Source organism: Schistocerca serialis, chromosome 8 (assembly GCF_023864345.2).
Source record: "Schistocerca serialis cubense isolate TAMUIC-IGC-003099 chromosome 8, iqSchSeri2.2, whole genome shotgun sequence".
Taxonomy (NCBI): Eukaryota; Metazoa; Arthropoda; class Insecta; order Orthoptera; family Acrididae; genus Schistocerca; species Schistocerca serialis.
The window spans coordinates 270065727-270085747 of NC_064645.1; the positions used below are offsets into that span (position 1 = coordinate 270065727).

The following is a 20021-nucleotide window of genomic DNA, read 5'->3' on the forward strand; positions in this document are numbered from 1 at the left end:
CTAATTAACATTTTCCTTCATAAAGAACTGTGATTTACAGTGACTAAATTTTTTATTTAATTGGTGCTAAATATTGTCGAGTCAGAGATAATGTAACACATTGGTCTTTGTGCACAGTTGGTGAGAAAGCAGTTAACTTAGCATGTATCTAATAAAATTACATTAATTATTATCCAGTTGTAATATCATGTTGACAGAGAATACGCCATGCCGTGAGGATCAGTTTAGATGTGATGGGAACCGATGCATCACGAACCACTGGGTATGTGACGGTGACAGAGACTGTGCAGATGCCACAGATGAAGACCCAGAACGCTGTAAAAATAAAACTTGCAGCATTACTCAGTTCACCTGTAAAGTGTCTCGTCGCTGTATTCCAGCTGCCTGGTTCTGTGATCATGCTCATGACTGTGGGCCGGGAGATGACTCTGATGAACACTGTGGTTTGTCAAACTTTTTTTCATATTTTTCACTTTTTCATAATAGAGAATGCAATAATGAAAATTAAACTGTTAGAGGAAAAAGGTTCTTTATATCAGGTAGAACACGAGGTGAAATAAAAGCACTTTTGGTGTTGATGGTTCCTTCGTCAGGTGAAAGAGGACAATGTTTTGGATTAAGAGGGACTCTTTGTGTATTTTGTAATGATAATATTAGGAACTCAGAACAAACAATGGCAAAGAAAGAGCATAATTAACAACTGATGCAAGCAACAGATGAAAGAATAATTATCTGAAATCACATGCACTCTACTAACTGTTATCCTCCCCAACTCTACACAGCTTTTTGTTGCCCCAGTCAACCTTTGTAGCATCCTACTCAGATACTACACGTTTTCTCAACCAGTTTCCTTCCCACATCACTGTTTAAGGCATCATTTATCAAAAGAGGGTACACCCATAAGATGACTTATGTCATACATGAGCTGACATGGAGCCACTGTTCAGCTTTCTATGTCTTCATAATAACCATTAACTTATCAGCAAGGGTGTGAGGTCATGAAGTGTCTGCCTCAGAAGTGAGAATACATAATATCCTGCTCAGTTGCATTCTCTGAAAATGGCAATGACCAAGTATTCTTCAAATCCTTCTTTCCAGTGACAGATCATATTCAGGATGACGGTGTTTCAAAATCCTGTCCAACCATCCTGATTTAAGAAAGTTCCACAGTGGTTCCTTTCAAAGGACATGGTTGATTTTGTTCCCCAACTCCACCAGTCTGAGCTTGTTCACACTCCCTACAATAATAATATCCAAAATTATCACTGACTGTAATTTGTTCTTTCCTGATTTTTTAAATTTTTTTTTCTGGTTGGCAATATTTGTTGGGTGTATATTTCATGTTCACCAAACATTCCCATGTTCTCTGACTAGCCTTATGGTTGTTTCTAACCCCCCAAATTTTCAATGTTCTTCTATTGTGAGCTTTCAGTTGTTGATTTTCACACTATTGTGTCCTGTTGTCTTTCTTTTATTGTATAACTTTATATGACTATCCTCTCAAACCAATGAATTGTCCCTTCAGTTTGTTATTTTCTTTTTCTAGATGTAAGAAACCTATTGTTCAAAAGATAAGATTTGTTATCTTTTGTTTGTGCCAGTTGCAGATTGGTAAATAGAAGCTTTTCTGTTTCATTTACGTCTTTATTTGTAAATTAAGTCTATGTTAAACATAATATTGTAATATTTATGAATATACTTAAACACTGTGAACACAAAAATAAGCATTTTCACCCCACCAGCTAACAGATCTAAAATAAGTAGGTATTAAATAACTTAAGTGCTCTTTCAAAGAAAATTGAAAGTGTTATTCTTTATTGTATATTCTTTAATGAAATTATAAGTACTTTTCTTACCCTTATTTATTAAAGAAGAAAGAGGTTCCTTCCACCTTTTTTTTATGGCATCAGACACACAAAATGACAAATATAAGCAGAAAGTATATTTAAATTAACTTATTTCTGTATCTGTGAATTTCAACAAACATAGCTGTGTAGTAATTAAATACAGTTTTGATTATGAAATAAATTTTTTCTAAGGAAGATATACAGGGTAGATCATCTAAACCTTGCGCCACAAATATTGCAGAAATGGAATGTGGTATTGATGTGTAGTTTTTGCAGAATGGATTGGTAGTCAGGGGCTAATGCTGATAGCTAACAAATAGATTGTAATAATACTAGAAAGTGTATATTTTGTGCAAACATACACTTTTTTGAAAATGGAGCAAAGCCTGTTGACATTAACAAACTAAAAGTAGGGTAAATTAGAATGTCAGTGGTGATTGTTGCATGATTCTAGGGCAATTCATTTATGAGATATCATACTTTGCAAAGTTTCCAAATTGACACTCGTTTGTGCCATTCAGCCTGCATAGTTTCTAGGTTGACCTAGATTGACACTTGTTCGTGTCATTCAGCCAGCATGGTTCCTAGGTATGATGTTATGATTGCTTACAATGTGCTTCTGTGTTCTTAGACAGCATTGTGACTTGCTAGTCAGTTAGTGTGCGGCAGTCCAACAAGTTGTAGGTTGTGAGTGGACGATGGGGTTTACCAATGCACTATTGGTCTGCTGACAATCTCTGTTGGCTTCATCAGGTGGAACATCAATGTCCATGGAGCCTAGACATGTCGTGTTGGAATAGTGAACCTTCAGCTCATAGTCGTGTTTTTCATAGACAGAACACTGAACAAGCACAAGTATTGCAGCCTTCTAGCAGACCATCTTCCACAGATTCTAGAAAATGTACTTTTAGTCCATCAATGTCAATAGGCATTTTTTCATTTAAAAAGTGTATGTTTGGGCAAAATGTACGCTTTCTAAGTATTATTACATCCTGTTGATTGGCTAAGAGTAAGAGCCCCTGAGTACCAATCCATTATGCAAAAACTGCACAACAATAACAGTTTTTATTTGAATAATATTTATGGTGCAAGTCTTAGGTGATGCACCCTGTATGTTTCTTTGTGGGATGTGGTATACATTGCATAAAATCTTCACTTTATTTGTTAAGTGTAATAGATACAACATAAGATGAATCATTGCTGCTGTTCTTCAAATCCCTCTTTCATGTTTTTATTAGAGTATTTTTAGTACACACTTTCTGCATTGTTGGAAACCCAATTAATTTTTGTTTGGTCGTTGGAAGTCTGCATAGAACATGATATTGATGATCATAATGATAGTTTATATTTTAGACTACACAAGAAAACTGGGCTACTAGCACCCACTTGGGATGTTTGAGGGAGTTCTTCTGTGTTATTACAGTTAATAAGCTGCACATATAAATATTTACAGAGAACAGGCAGTGCTCAACTGCTACTGGAAATTGTCAAAATATTCTGCTAGGTGGAGTTTCATTTGCTTTCTTTCAGTAAGATGTTTCTGCTTACATTGGAGTATTTAGATTACTATTTGGTAGTAATTTAAACTTAGCTATCTGGAAATGTATGAGGTCTGAAACTAAAATCATATTCAGATTATATCATTTGCCTCTATCAAAAGCCTCCACAGTTACATTCACAGATGTTGTGTAGAAAGAATGACTGTGAATACCCTCTGTGTAACCTCAAATTGCCATGAAATGACCATTATGGTTATCTAATCAGCCACATTGTGATCACAACACAGCAGTTAATAACATGGCAAGGATGAACAAAATATGAGAGTTACTCCCAAATACATTGCAGGATATTCTCAAATATTATGTTAGTTGCTGTTTTGTTGCCCCATATTTAAGGTATTCCAGGTCAGTGAGCGATGGGCGACAGAATCATATCTTTCACATAGAATCACAGAAAAATGCCACAATGAGATACCTACAAAAAACTCAAAGGTTGTTAAATAAGGTCATTTTCTTGAATAATCCAGTATTCTGATTTATATGCTAATTTAATCCTTTTTCTCACTCATTATTCTTTCATATTTCAGAAGCAAGGGAGACAGCGTGTCCCATTTTCAGCTATAATTATTTTTCACAAATATCGACATCTACAAGCTAATATTTCTGTTCAGGGGATTAACATGTGCTTCATCACCCAGTCTGCTTCAGTTTTCACCTTATATGTTACAGATTTGTGAATGTCCCAAACAAGTTACCCAATGTATTTTTTAAAGCAGCTGTTTTTCATAAACTGATCTGTTTCATTTTAGACACTCTCTGTGTTACTATGTGATCATTGAAGCTTTTACAGCTGATGTTCCACCAGTGACACACTGCAAAATTTAATTATTATATTTTTTTAGTTAGTCTTAGTCTCACTTTCGTGTTTTGAAAAAAAAAAAAAAAAAAAAATGAATCCAGTAAAACGTACGCAATTGTTTGAAACACTAATGTTTGTGAAAATTGCAACATCAGGAAGAATGCCCATTATGAACACCAACAGGAAGGACGTGTAAATCAGCACACCAGTGAGAAGAGGCTACATTCCAGAGAGGAGACTCACCTATGTCCTCCGCTGTGTGACTGGAAACATCAGAGTTACAACAAACTGGATTAATGAAAAACCATAAAATTAATTGCAACTGTGAAAGCATGTGAAGGTTGTACACAACAGTGAATGGACACTGGATCAATTATTGTGTCCATAACTTGAGATTAAGAACATCTCATGACATAGACATGAACACAGATGTTTTGTACACAATAATTGCAAGGCACGGGAACACCAGTGTGGGTGTGGGCCCCTGTGGATTGACAGTTTGATGTCACTGCAGTGGACTGGGCAGGTAGCACACAAAGCAATTTGTCAGTTCTGATTATAAAGAAACTACAAATACATCAGACTGAAAGTAGCCTATGAATACCAAAGCAGTCATGCTGACTCCTGGCATGCATGCCCAGCTTTCATGTCATCCACGGAACATGTCTGGGATATAGTTGGTCGGGAACTTGTTTCTGTTTGTTCTCTGGCAACAATGTGGAAGGAGGTTTCCCCTGGAATGTATCCAAGTCTTCTTTTATTTATATTTATTTATGTATTTAGCAAGGTGAGGTCCTTCACACCCTCTCTTACATCAAACCAGATATTCTTATTGAATTATCATTACAATATGCATAAGCAGTAAGTGATTATAGATAAGAGCAATGAGTATGTGAAATTTCAGAAGTACGTTGTGTTAAGAAATTTTGTTATTACTTTCTTGCTTTATGTGAGTAATGAAATTCAACAGATATGTGTGGCAGTAGTACAAAGGGAAAGGAAATTTGTAAAAGAAGTTGGAGGAATAATATGGTGAGCTTATCAGATGAGATGGAAGGAAGGAAACAGAAATAGATAGGGAAAAGAAAGCCATGGATAGTGTTAACAATGAGACAGAGATACGGCTTCACTGTTGGACAGATGGGAAACACGTGGGATATGTAAAGAGGGAAGCTATGCCAGTGATGACAGATAAAGCTTCAATCTCTTGTTGAATGACGAATGGTTTTGTGTGAGACACATGTTTCTGGGTAGTTGGTTTAAGAATCACATGGCTGAAATGGAGAAGGGCATGGATTTAGTGTTATGCATAGGTGCAGCCAAGTTGCCAACTTTGTAATTGTGGAATGAAGGTAGGTATTTGATATTGGAGAAGGTATACTGAGGACACATATAACTAAAAAACAGTGATAAAGAAACCTGAGCATGTGAAAAATATGTCACCTGCCCAGTCACATCCAACCTGAGCATAGGAAGGATTGATGTGATCAAAGACTCAAGTGTTGTAAACGTATCTTCATTCCTAACTGGCTCAAGTCATCTTGGAGTTTTCACTAGTTGGGCATGTCTAACTACACCACAGTAGTAAAGATTTGGCAGGACTAAAGACTGGAATATATTTTGTTTTATATGAGGTGCAAATATTTTTCTAAATAGTTTGGATTGTGTGTAGGCAAGAGGCATGCTGTGTCAGTTCCATCTCTTCAATTTAGATCCTCATCCAAGATTATTCCAATATCCGTCACTGTTTTTCAGTGGGTAGTTGGATGGACACCATCAAGGTATGCTGGAGGAACTATTTCGTGAAACTGCCTTCTAGTCAACTTTCAGTGTAGTATGAGGATGACATATGACTTCTTAGGGTTTAGTTGAAGACTCAGAGTTTGTGACCATCGTGAGACTGAACAAATGGTGTCATTCATACCAGCAGCGGAAATATTTGCATGACTGGCCATTAGATACAACTGGATGTTGTCAGCATGTAAGTGGTTTAGAGGTTCATAATTGCAGTACTTGGGAACTTCACACCATACTGAATTCTTATTGTCAGAGAGCAGTTACAGTTTTGAAATTCTAATCAGTTGTGTGTTGTCAAGAACTATAAAGTTAATTTCGTTCAAATGTATCATTAAGGCTGTGATTTTCACAAACATTAGTGTGTATAGACGTGTTTATGGTAAACCCATTTCTTCCCCAAAGCTGTACATTCCAAATAGTTCCAACCTGGCAGCCATTTTAAGCATTCATGCAAAGAAGTTCATAAATCAGATGTTCTCAAGGCTAGTATTATTTTTAATCATCTCTGATGTTTGTAAAAATAAAATGAAAGATTATGTACCAATACACATTAAGAAATTTCCTGTACTCTTTATATTGTATAGATTGACACTTGAATTGTTTACAGTTTACCCAAAATGCAGTATAACAGAGTTTACATGCAAGAACAAAAGGTGCATTTCACTTGAACTGAGATGCGATTCATCTGATGACTGTGATGATGGTAGTGACGAAGCAGACTGCAGTGCCAAGTGCCAAGCTGGTGATCAGGTACAGACTAGTTTCTCACTTTACTTCAGTTTTATTAACTGCTTTGGGTGGAATGGAAATTTCTCTTTGTTATAAGTTAAGAATTGTTATGAAATGCGCTTCAGCTAGAGTGGGAGCATCATTCTGTTTACACTCGAGAAAGACAGAAATGAAAATTAGGATTTTGTATGTCATCAACAAGAGATGCATTCAAGCCATAATGCATCTTATTTTTTTGCCTCAGGACAGGGAATAGATAGAAACACGTGATTTGTTTTAAAATATGCATGCACTTGCTTTGAAAGCATGACAGAAATTTCAGCACTTTATAGCATACAGAAGTCTAATGGCAGCAGCTAGAATGAGAGGTGTTTTTGATACTTAAAGTGGCAATGATTTCATTACAATAAGAGTGTGTAATCATTCATTTTCTTCATTTGTGTGGTGTGACACTGATTGAAAATCATTACCAGTTGAGTAAGACATGTGGTGATGGTGTCACGGATGTCTCTAATGTACATTAGTAGGTGCAGCAGTTCAAAGAAGACCAATCGTCATATGACACAAACTGAGACAGTTTTGGCCTCACACCAGCCAGTCTCATGACGTGTTTGAGCTAGTTGAGAAAGTTGTTTTGGAAGATTGCTAAATGAGCATGGAACACACTGCCTCTGAAACTGACATTTCTATGGGTTCTCTGCACACAATCCTGCATGAATACCTGAAAGTTCCAAAAGTATCTTCCAAGTGGGTGTCACGAATGCCACAAGGCTGCATGCATGGCATGTTGCCTGGTAATGTTGATGCATGATGATGGCATGAATGGGACTTCCTTTTCATCAATTGTGACAATTAATTAGACATGGATGCTGGTTTCAAATCCTGAAAACCGAGCCAGTCAGCTCGGTGTAAGCACGCACACTTACGTTACCAAAAAATTCTGGGTAAGCGACAGTGCTGAAAAAATGATGGTGGCTTTGTTCTGGGACAGCAGTGGCATAATCCTTATTCATTGTGCTTTAAAGGGCACTACAGTGACAGATGCATCCTACCAAGATGTTTTGAAGAGCAAGTTCCATCCAGCATTGAGTGAAAAATGGCTGGGAAAGGCTGCACGTGTGCTTTTTCACCAAGACAACGTACCAGCCTATCAGGCGAACAAGATGCCGTAGTTTCTTCATGCTCCCTACTCACCTGACCTAGCTCCTAGCAACTTCTGGCTGTTTTCAATTATGAAAAACACACTCTTTGGTTACACATTCACTAACCATGCCAGTAATGCTAAGCCAGTGGTCAAACCAGATTCCTAGGGAAGTGTTCACAGTGGCCCTGGAATCATGGCATCAACATTGTGAAAAATTTGTACGGCTGCAGGGAGATTGTGTTGAGAACTGACGCAAATTTCAAAGTTTTTGTGTAATCATTTTCTGAGAAAAAAATCGGAGGTGTTATAACTTGAATGCATTTCGTAAAGTTATTAGACAGAGCTCAAGAAACTATACTAACTTTTTTAAAAATCTACTTAGGGAAGCGACAAAGAACTAAAAGTTTGATGACTGGACAGGGATTTGACTGCTACTCTTTCGAATCAGAACAATAGATTCATAAGGCAACTATTCACATTACCATTCCCTTAAATGTGAAATTGTCTCATACAAAATATATTCCTAGACACTCACTGATGTAAATACCCATTTTGCTGTAACAACAAGAGTAGAAATGAGACATTCGTTTATCTTATATTACCCTCTCACTGCATTTCTCTAGCATCACTATTACTGTGAATGTTCCACAATGATATAACAGTCTTTGTTTCCTTTGTCCATGGAACTTTCATCTGCCATTGAAATTCTATTGACACTAATGACAACCCTTCATTTGAAAGTGTGCAGACTGATATTACTGTAGTTTCAGTTTCTTCATTCATCAAAGCATTCTCTTGCCAAACTTTCCAAGTGTGACTTGCTTTCTTTGTTTTTTAATGTCATATCAACTAAAGTATCAACCATACTTTTTCTCATCTCCAAAAGTGCAATGCTTGACACATTTTGATTATATGTCTTTATTTTTAATGAGATTCCAAATCACTTTGCCCAGTTTGACTATGACTGATATGATGGCCAATGGAGAGTAACAAATCTTTCCTTCTAAATGTCATTCGTGGAATGCACAGGAGTATATTGCCACCCCTTAACTTGTGTCAGATATTCCGCTTTTATTAGATCTGGCTCATACACACCCCGTTGGGAGGCTTGCGGAGTATCAATGTAGATGTAGATGTAGATTTACATGAGTGCTTGCATGCTAGTCCTGTATTTTACTTTGCAACAAACAAGAGAAAATTGGTTTATTGTTCTGCTTATTGTGTGTGAAGCAGTATCACGGATGATTATATATCTAGGAAGTAAACCTGGAATAAGATGGGGGAAAAAAATTTATTACTGTCCATTTTAAAATGGTTGCTGGAAGATATGTTGTTTTGATTATGTATGACTGTTATGAAGCAGTCGAACACCTCTGAATATCTGTATGCATTAAAGTTAAATATTGTACAGAGCTTCTCTATGACTTCACTTTTCACACACTGTTCCTTTGCTGGTATACATTGACAGTGTAATGTGTATTTGGGTACTCCTGCTTCTTGTTGAATAAACCATACTCAAAGGAATACCATTAATTGGTGAACTACACCCTCTCCAAATGCTATCATGTTTAAGGCTATGAAACCACCAGTCATGTACACAGACTTTCATCCAATATGAGCCTTGATTTTGTATACCTTTACTATCGAAACCCAGTCAAGTTCTTTGAATTTGTTGAAGTACAATTGCCCTTTCACTATGTGGACATTAGAACATGCATTGTCGGTGAACTACAGTACACCAGCAGGGTTAGGTGGAGTGATGTATGAATATTAAAGGATTTAAGGAATAGTTCAAAAGAACATCTCTTCACTTTTTCTAACTGAATTCGGATTGAAGGTGAATTCCAACTCGTGGAGAGAGGCAGCTATTGTTCCTCTCTTGAACCCAAAAGCTGACTGCAAAAAACTGATTAGCTATAAAAATATGACTCTCAGCAGATGCATGAGGAAAACTTTGAGCTCAAGATCATCTGTTGCTTTGTGTGGGCCCTTGAATACAGAAAGCTACTATGTCAAGTCCAGTCTGGGCTCAACATATATCACTCAACACTTGACAAACTTACCTTACTAAAGTCTGCAAAACAAGAGGACTTTGTATGCAGGGAACAGTTACTAGGCATATTCTTGATTTTAATGAAACCTGTTATACAACGTGGCAATATAACGTCCTACGACAGGAACACAATTGGGATCTTGTAATTGTCTCCCAATTGTATTGCAATTATTCGTTGCCAATGCTACTTCAGATGATGAGTTCGTAATAAGGTGGGGGGGATTCTTAAATGTCACAATTTTTGGAACAGGAACAGACAATATAGTATAAACAGTAAGGAGCCTAGTTGGTTGTTTTCTGTTTATGGATGATTCTAAAATCTTCTGTTGAGGTCCCAATCTAGAGACTGATGATAATGCCCACTAAATACAAATGACACAGAGGAGACTGGAGATTTGGGAGGAAGCTGCAAGCTGTCCATTCTCCCCTGAGAAAATTGTGTGTGTGTGTGTGTGTGTGTGTGTGTGTGTGTGTGTGTGTGTCTGTCTGTATGTTAATCTGTCTTTGTGTGTTAATTGTGTGTGTGTGTGTGTGTGTGTGTGTGTGTGTGTGTGTGTGTGTTAATTGTGTGTGTGTGTGTGTGTGTGTGTATGTTAATGTGTCTTTGTGTGTTAACATGTTTTTAATGCAGTAACATTGAGACTTGAAAACATTATTTTCGCCCATATATTTGATGAGAAATTTAACTGGCTAATACACCTAAAAGTTCTTAAAAGAAGAACTTTAGGGCTCTAAAGATTTTGAAGCCCTAATTGATCATGGTTAGAGGGCAGCTGCATGATGTACAGATCAGCAGGACCTTATCTAAGAATGCTAGACACCATCCACCATGGAGGTCTTAGGCTATAGAACTAGCGGTCTCCATGTAGCAAAATTTCCTTATAGTGAGATATGATTACGTGGAACAGTAGTTCTCACAATTGTCAGTATTTAATGTTGTCGCCCAAACAGCATCTGAACGTGTCTTCCTAAGTGGTAGAGCAACAATGAGACCTTCTTGCAATCCAGGCAGTGGAGCTGCTCTCAAATCTAAATGTGTCAAACATGAATATCCTAATCCAGGAATTGAATAAATATCTCCTATGGTAATTAGTAAGGCTGAGGTGATGTTTGGATTTATAGTGTACACGACGTTTGCTATGCTTGATTAGCTTTTTTCACAAATATTTTATCAATTTTTAATGTCTTCATTGTTTCTGTTTGAGACACATTTGCATTTCCCAGTGTTCCATTCATAGGGCTTGAACAATATGGGCAAGGTGGTTGTAGGATAACTGAACTTATATTTGATTTACAGACATGAAATTTTGCAACTTACTCAAAAGATGTTTCAGACCACTATAATTACAAAAAACTTGGTCAGTAAGTTAAAATGGTCTCTATGTATGGAAAGATTTCCAGACAGGTAGCTGCACACAGTTCAACATCACTCTCTTTACATTGGTGAATTGGTTGTCTTCTAATATTTCTGATGCACTAACAGTGCACGTTCCCATTGCATTCACCTTTTTCTTTGTAGCTGGCACATATACCAGAAAATGTCTTTCAGTTAGACAGAGAAGATCGTCAACATTTGACAAGGAGTCTCACTTTCCAGATCTGTCTCCCTTACCTAGCTGGTATTTCAGAATTAGTTTTCAATAATCCTATGAATTGTATATTGCAATTTCCAGTCCTGAAACTCCAATAAATTAATACTTTATTGGTACTGCACAAATGTCATCAAAACACATTCACTTCAAGTTCTGTACATGCTCACACAAAGTAGACAGTCAGGTTAGTTGTCAAACTCATTGTCCTGTGAATTACTTATCATGCTTCCACTGCAAGCTTCATTTCTTTTGCTGGATGTTTTAGTATATTCTTCATCAATACATGCTTGTGGCCACAAAATAACACATTCAGAATCATCCAAAGCTCATAGCCCATAGCTTTTTACACACACACACACACACACACACACACACACACACACACACACCAGCTACTAAGTCACCATATTCTAAATAAGTTCTTTATAAACCTACCTACTGAAGGAGGTAGAGTGAATGCTGAAATAGTTTTGATGATGGGCAGAATGCAGCACCTCTCATAAATGGGTCATGTGATGAATTGTTGTTGTTGTGGTCTTCAGTCCAAAGACTGATTTGATGCAGCTGTCCTTGCTACTCCTCTCATAAATGGGTCATGTGATGAATTGTTGTTGTTGTGGTCTTCAGTCCAAAGACTGATTTGATGCAGCTGTGCGCTAAGTCCGCGGCTGGCGCGCTGCCAAGATTGCATAAGCGAGCGTCGCGCGCTGGGGTCAAAGGTCAAATTGATAAGAACTTTAACATGGAGCATGCTGTTGCCTCCTTGAGCCCCCGGTTCGTGATGTACCCTTGTCTGGTTCTCAGCTACGTTACAGATCAATTTATTTATGAAAATACAAAGTACAATCTCCAACAAATTTTACATATTCACATACACCTTTGCCTTTAACCCAAATGAATACAGACTCATTTACAGATATTTTACGTCTACTACGGGTGTACAGGGATAGTGGGGAAGGTGACATATAAACAGATTTACCAAAGTCTTTATTTGCAAGTTCTCCAATATGATATGTGCGATAGGAAATAATGTCTCTCTCGACGAAACTCTCAAGGCCACCAACAGAAGGAACACCAGTACCACCTCTTACAATGGCTACTGTTAACCATCCGTTGCCATGGGTAAAGGAATCATTAATGTCAATGCTGAAGTTCAGTCTACATCCACGAAAGACACATGGTCCGTCGACAAGTGCGGTAGCAGCAATATTCTTCACAGTATTCTTCTTCTTGTCTGCAGCAGATGTCGAAAATTCGATGTTTTCAATTGTTTTATAGACTGTTTATATGTCACCTTCCCCACTATCCCTGTACACCCGTAGTAGACGTAAAATATCTGTAAATGAGTCTGTATTCATTTGGGTTAAAGGCAAAGGTGTATGTGAATATGTAAAACTTGTTGGAGATTGTACTTTGTATTTTCATAAATAAATTGATCTGTAGCGTAGCTGAGAACCGGACAAGGGTACATCACGAACCGGGGGCTCAAGGAGGCAACAGCATGTTCCATGTTAAAGTTCTTATCAGTTTGACCTTTGACCCCAGCGCGCGACGCTCGCTTACGCAATCTTGGCAGTGCGCCCGCCGTGGACTTAGCGCACAGGGATAGTGGGGAAGGTGACATATAAACAGATTTACCAAAGTCTTTATTTGCAAGTTCTCCAATATGATATGTGCGATAGGAAATAATGTCTCTCTCGACGAAACTCTCAAGGCCACCAACAGATGCCGTACAGAAGGTACCGTCGACGTTCTCGTCAAACAGTCTATAAAACAATTGAAAACATCAAATTTTCGACATCTGCTGCAGACAAGAAGAAGAATACTTTGAAGAATATTGCTGCTACCGCACTTTTCGACGGACCATGTGTCTTTCGTGGATGTAGACTGAACTTCAGCATTGACATTAATGATTCCTTTACCCATGGCAACGGATGGTTAACTGTAGCCATTGTAAGAGGTGGTACTGGTGTTCCTTCTGTTGGTGGCCTTGAGAGTTTCGTCGAGAGAGACATTATTTCCTATCGCACATATCATATTGGAGAACTGTTGGTGGCCTTGAGAGTTTCGTCGAGGGAGACATTATTTCCTATCGCACATATCATATTGGAGAACTTGCAAATAAAGACTTTGGTAAATCTGTTTATATGTCACCTTCCCCACTATCCCTGTACACCCGTAGTAGACGTAAAATATCTGTAAATGAGTCTGTATTCATTTGGGTTAAAGGCAAAGGTGTATGTGAATATGTAAAATTTGTTGGAGATTGTACTTTGTATTTTCATAAATAAAATGATCTGTAGCGTAGCTGAGAACCGGACAAGGGTACATCACGAACCGGGGGCTCAAGGAGGCAACAGCATGTTCCATGTTAAAGTTCTTATCAATTTGACCTTTGACCCCAGCGCGCGACGCTCGCTTACGCGATCTTGGCAGCGCGCCAGCCGCGGACTTAGCGCACAGCATTGACATTAATCATTCCTTTACCCATGGCAACGGATGGTTAACTGTAGCCATTGTAAGAGGTGGTACTGGTGTTCCTTCTGTTGGTGGCCTTGAGAGTTTCGTCGAGAGAGACATTATTTCCTATCGCACATATCATATTGGAGAACTTGCAAATAAAGACTTTGGTAAATCTGTTTATATGTCACCTTCCCCACAACCCCTTACACCCGTAGTAGACGTAAAATATCTGTAAATGAGTCTGTATTCATTTGGGTTAAAGGCAAAGGTGTATGTGAATATGTAAAATTTGTTGGGATTGTACTTTGTATTTTCATAAATAAGGTACCATCGACGTTCTCGTCAAACAGTCTATAAAACAATTGAAAACATCGAATTTTCGACATCTGCTGCAGACAAGAAGAAGAATACTGTGAAGAATATTGCTGCTACCGCACTTGTCGACGGACCATGTGTCTTTTGTGGATGTAGACTGAACTTCAGCATTGACATTAATGATTCCTTTACCCATGGCAACGGATGGTTAACTGTAGCCATTGTAAGAGGTGGTACTGGTGTTCCTTCTGTTGGTGGCCTTGAGAGTTTCGTCGAGAGAGACATTGTTTCCTGTGCAAGCCCCTTCATCTCCAGATAACTACTACAGCCCACATCCATGTGAACCTGCTTACTGTACTTGTCTCTTGGTCTCCCTCTGCAATTTTCATTCCCCAAACTTCCCTCCAGTACTAAATTGACAATTCCTTGAGGCTACAGAATGTGTCCTATCAACCAGTTCCTTCTTTTAGTTTCTTATTGACAGATTTCTTTTATTCCCCATTCCATTCAGTTTCTTCGCATTAATTATGCAATCTACCCATCTAATCTTCAGCATTCTTCTATAGCACCACATTTCAAAAGCTTCTATTCTCTTCTTGTCTTAACTGCTTGTCATCTATGTTTCAGTTGTTTACAAGCCTACACAACACACACATACCTTCAGACAAGAATTTCTAACCCTAAAATTTACATTTAGTGTTAAATTTCTTTTCTCATAATTGCTTTTCTTATCATTACCAGTGTACATTTAAATCCTCTCTACTTCGGCCATCAACAGTTATTTTAGTGCCCTAGTGGCAAAACTTGTCCACCACTTTCCTAATTAAATTCTCTCAGCATCGCCTGATTTAATTTGACTGCACACCATTACTCTTGTTTTACTTTTGACAATGTTCATCGTGTATCCTCCTTTCAAGACACTGTCCATTCCATTCAGGTGCACTGTCTCTGACAGTCATTGGCAAACATCAAAGTTTTTATTTCTTCTCCCTGAACTTGAGTTCCTTCTCCAAATTTTTATTTTGCTTTCTTTACTGCTTGATCAGTGTACAGATTGAATAACGTTGGGGATAGGCTACAATCCTGTCTCACTCCCTTCTCAACCTCTGCTTCCCTTTCATACCTTTCGACTGTCATAACTGCTGTCTTGTTTCTGTACAAGTTGTATTAACCTTTTGCTCCCTGTATTTTACCCCAGCTACCCTTAGAGTTTCAAAGAGTGCATTCCAATTGACATTGTCAAAAGCTTTCTTAAAATATATAAAAACTATAAATGTAAGGTTGCCTTTCTTTAACCTTTCTTCTAAGATAGATTGTAAGGTCGGCATTACCTTACATGTTCCACCATTTCTTCAGAACCAAAACTGATCATCCCCAAGTTCGACTTATACCATTTTCTCCATTATTATGTAAATAACTGGTGTGTGTGAGTACTTTGCAGCCATGTTTTTTTGAACTTACAGCTCAGTAATATTCACACCTCTCAGCATGTGCTTTCTTTGGAATTGGAATTTTTACTTTCTTTTTCAAGCCTAAGGATAGTTCTCCTTTGTCTTTATATCTTGCGCACCAGATGGAAGAGTTTTGTCATGACATGCTCTTCCATGGATATCAAATGTTCTAAGAGAATGGCATTTGCTCCATGGGCCTTGTTCCAGCTTAGATCTTTCAGTGCTCTATCAAATTCTTCTTGCAGAGTCATATTTCCCCTCTCATCTTGAGCTACTGTCTATTTCTGGTGTATAATATTGCTTTCAAGTTTACTTCATCTTGCAGAGCCCCTCTGTATATTCATTCCATCTTTCAGCAATCCCTTCTTTGTTTAGTACTAGCTATCCATCTGAGCTCTAGCTGTTTATATAACTGCGTCTCTTTTCTCCAAAGGACTCTTTAATTCTCCTCTGATGGATTATGTTGTCAGTATATCAACAATAATAATTGGTTTTTGAAAATATAATATAATTGGGCACATAAAATATCTACTTGCCAAGTGGCAGCAGGAGAAAACATGTATAAGAATAAGGAAACAAGTAAGCTTTTGGAGCCAGTGGCCTCTTTTTCTGGCAGAATGATTGAAGGGAAAGAAAGAGGGTTGAAGGAAAGGGACTGATGGGGTTTAAGAAACGGAGAGAATTATGGAAAAGTCGCCCAGTAGGCAGATCAGGGGACAATCAGTCCTTCCAACTCATCCTGTAATTCTCCCCAGATCCAGGTTTCTGGGTGACTTTTCTCCCCTTTTCCTTCATTTTCCTTCAACCCTTTTGCCAGAAGGAGAAGCCACTGGCTCTGAAAGCTGGCACATTTCCATAACCTTTATATATATTTTTTTTCCTGCTACTACTTTGTCAGTAGAATTTTTTATCTATCAAATTGAATTACTATGTCAAAACAAACAAAATACAAGGCTATGTGCCAGGATGTAATATTATGTTGAAACAGAGATACATATATCATCAGCTAGCTCAACATAATTTTATGTCAAAAACAGTTGAAGGGTTAATGATCACTAGAACATGAAGTACCAGTATTATGAGATGGAAAGTTGCTACTCACCATATAGCGGAGATGCTGAGTCGCAGATAGGCACAACAAAATGACACTCACAATTAAAGCTTTCAGCGATTAATGCCTTCGTCAACAACACACACACACACACACACACACACACACACACACACATGACTGCAGTCTCAGGCAACTGGTGCGACTCAGTATCTCCACTATATGGGGTAACAACTTTCCTTCTCATAATATTGATACATTCCATCCTGGATTTGCCATTGTTTGAGAACATGAATTAGGACAGATTGCTACTCACCTCACAGAGGAAGCACTGAGTGGTAGACAGGCTACTGGATATTATTAAGCTATTGGACTAAGTCCTTCACCAGAATAATGCTGTAGTCAGTCAGTCAGTCAGTCAATTATATGTTCCATAGAACATTTGAACAATTCTTTTAGTAAAATGATGTGCAACAAATGAGTTTACAGGATATGTTCTCATGGTTAGTGTTAACATTAATGACCACACTATATTTTCCACCTCGCTCGCGCAACTATGCTTAAAAACAAAGGTCTTTTCCCCAAATGTGCTACCAGTTTTTAAACAGAAATCAATCCATGGAATAGAAGGAGTTGTCCAGGAGAAGTGATTTTTAGGTTAGATTTAAAATTTGCTTTGCTGCCTGTCGGACATTTTATATTATTGGACAGGTGATCAAAGATTTTTGTTGCTGCATGTTTAAATCCTTTCTGAACCACTGCCAGCTTTAATAACGGCTAATAAAAGTTGTTTTTACCTCCAGTATTGTAGATATTGACGTCACTGTTCTTCTCAAATAGTGATGGATTATTTCTGACTAATTTCATTACTGAAAATATATATATATATAAAAAAACAAAGATGAGGTGACTTACCGAACGAAAGCGCTGGCAGGTCGATAGACACACAAACAAACACAAACATACACACAAAATTCTAGCTTACGCATCCAACGGTTGCCTCATCAGGAAAGAGGGAAGGAGAGGAAAAGACGAAAGGATGTGGGTTTTATGGGAGAGGGTAAGGAGTCATTCCAATCCCGGGAGCGGAAAGACTTACCTTGGGGGGAAAAAAGGACAGGTATACACTCGCACACACACACACATATCCATCCACACATACAGACACAAGCAGACATATTTAAATATTTGGTCTTTAAATATGTCTGCTTGTGTCTGTATGTGTGGATGGATATGTGTGTGTGTGCGAGTGTATACCCGTCCTTTTTTCCCCCTAAGGTAAGTCTTTCCGCTCCCGGCATTGGAATGATTCCTTACCCTCTCCCTTAAAACCCACTTCCTTTCGTCTTTCCCTCTGCTTCCCTCTTTCCTGATGAGGCAACAGTTTGTTGCAAAAGCTTGAATTTTGTGTGTATGTTTGTGTTTGTTTGTGTGTCTATCGACGTGCCAGCGCTTTCGTTTGGTAAGTCACATCATCTTTGTTTTTAGGTATATATATATATATATTTTGCATATATATATTGCATATGGCATGCGCTGGTATTGTGGTAGACGTCTGATGGAAAATGTAATGAAATATGGATCTCTCAGGGGATTTGTGGCACTTAAATAAAGCAAGAAATATTCCACGCAGTGCCTGTGTAACGTGATTCACATCTAAATGGCGTGCAAGAAAATATCCCTAATGAAATTCAAGGACGGTGTTATTTCAATGTCAATCTCATCTGTTTCATTTTCGTCATCGGTAAACATGGCAGATAGAAGCCAGTTTTATTCCATCTGAACGAATGTGATTAGTTGTTACCTGAAATGTTTTCGGCGCCCTCAACATCAGAGACACACAGCTATGATTTCGAGAAAGAAGAAAAAGCCGCAAAATGGTAAGGAGTTTTTGTCAATTCACTGCGCAAGGTGCTGGAGCAGGTGCATCATTCACTTACGGCGCGTGACGACGCCCTCGACTACGTCGAAAGTCTCATCTTACGACCAAGCACAGGTCGACGGCCTCGTCCTGCATGAACTATTGTGGGAACGGGCTGTTGGCTTTGAAGCCGCAGATGGTCAGACCGTGGATAAGGGCGTTATTCGTGCTGCGGCCTCGTGGCGACGGTAGTGGCCTGGAGGTCCCCCGTCACTCTGGTGACTTGCACCGGCAGTTGCTGGAGCAGGGCAGAGAGAGAGCTCAGCAGTGCTCCCAAGCCTGCTGCTTCCAGTTCTGGTGATGGCGCGGGTGCTGCCACAGTTGCGGGTGCGGAGGCAGCAGGGTGCGGCGTTGCAGCCACGTCCGTTTGCGGAGCCGCATGCCTGGCAGCCTGAGGGGTGGCAGGGGGGGGGGGAGGACGAGCAGTTTGCCGCCCTCCCCCCTTGTGGTGGTCGTCCTGGGTGGCAGCCGGGTGGGCTGTCTGCCTAGGCGCAGTTGTGACTGTCGAGGAGTCAGTCGAGTCCTCGTGTCGTAGTGGCGGGAAGGCCACTTTCCGCCCCTTGGGGGCGTCAGCGGACTCCCCCTTGGTGGCAGAGGCGAAGCTGGTGCCGGGTTGCGCCTTTCGTGCAGGTGCAGCCCGTCCTCGCTGTCGTGGGCGACGTCTGAAGGCCGCACAGCCTCTGTAGCTCGCCACATGTCGCTCGCTACAGTTGCAGCACTTTGGCGCCTCCTCTCCTTTCTTATATATATATATATATATATATATATATATATATATATATATATATATATATATATATATATATAAAACAAAGATGATGTGACTTACCAAACGAAAGTGCTGGCATGTCGATAGACACACAAACAAACAATAATATACACACAAAATTCTAGCTTTCGCAACCAACGGTTGCTTCGTCAGGAAGAGGGAAGGAGAGGGAAAGACGAAAGGATGTGGGTTTTAAAGGAGAGGGTAAGTAGTCATTCCAATCCCGGGAGTGGAAAGACTTACCTTAGGGGGAAAAAAGGATGGGTATACACTCGCGCACACACACGCATATCCATCCACACATATACAGACACAAGCAGACATATTAAAAGGCCTTTGTAAGCACCAACATTACCTTTCTGTACCAGTACCTGATTCATAGTGAAGTGTTCCTGGACGACAAGTCGTACCAAATGTTGTTTCTTATCATGTTGTCATCCTCTTCCCCCCCCCCCCCCCCCTCCCTCCCCAAATACACACACAGACACACTCTTGTGTCCCATTTCATTAACACCAATCATGCTATCATGT

The 20021-nt window shown here is 39.1% G+C and overlaps 1 protein-coding gene across 1 annotated transcript in view; it reads left to right on the forward strand.

The window, feature by feature from the left end:
- Positions 1–20021, forward strand: part of LOC126416607 (low-density lipoprotein receptor-related protein 1) — a 772143-nt gene that overhangs the window by 475017 nt on the left and 277105 nt on the right. The window contains exons 18-19 of the mRNA XM_050084360.1: positions 198–443; positions 6610–6752. Of these exons, the coding sequence (XP_049940317.1) occupies positions 198–443; positions 6610–6752 (389 nt within the window). The remainder of the gene's footprint in view (positions 1–197; positions 444–6609; positions 6753–20021) is intronic.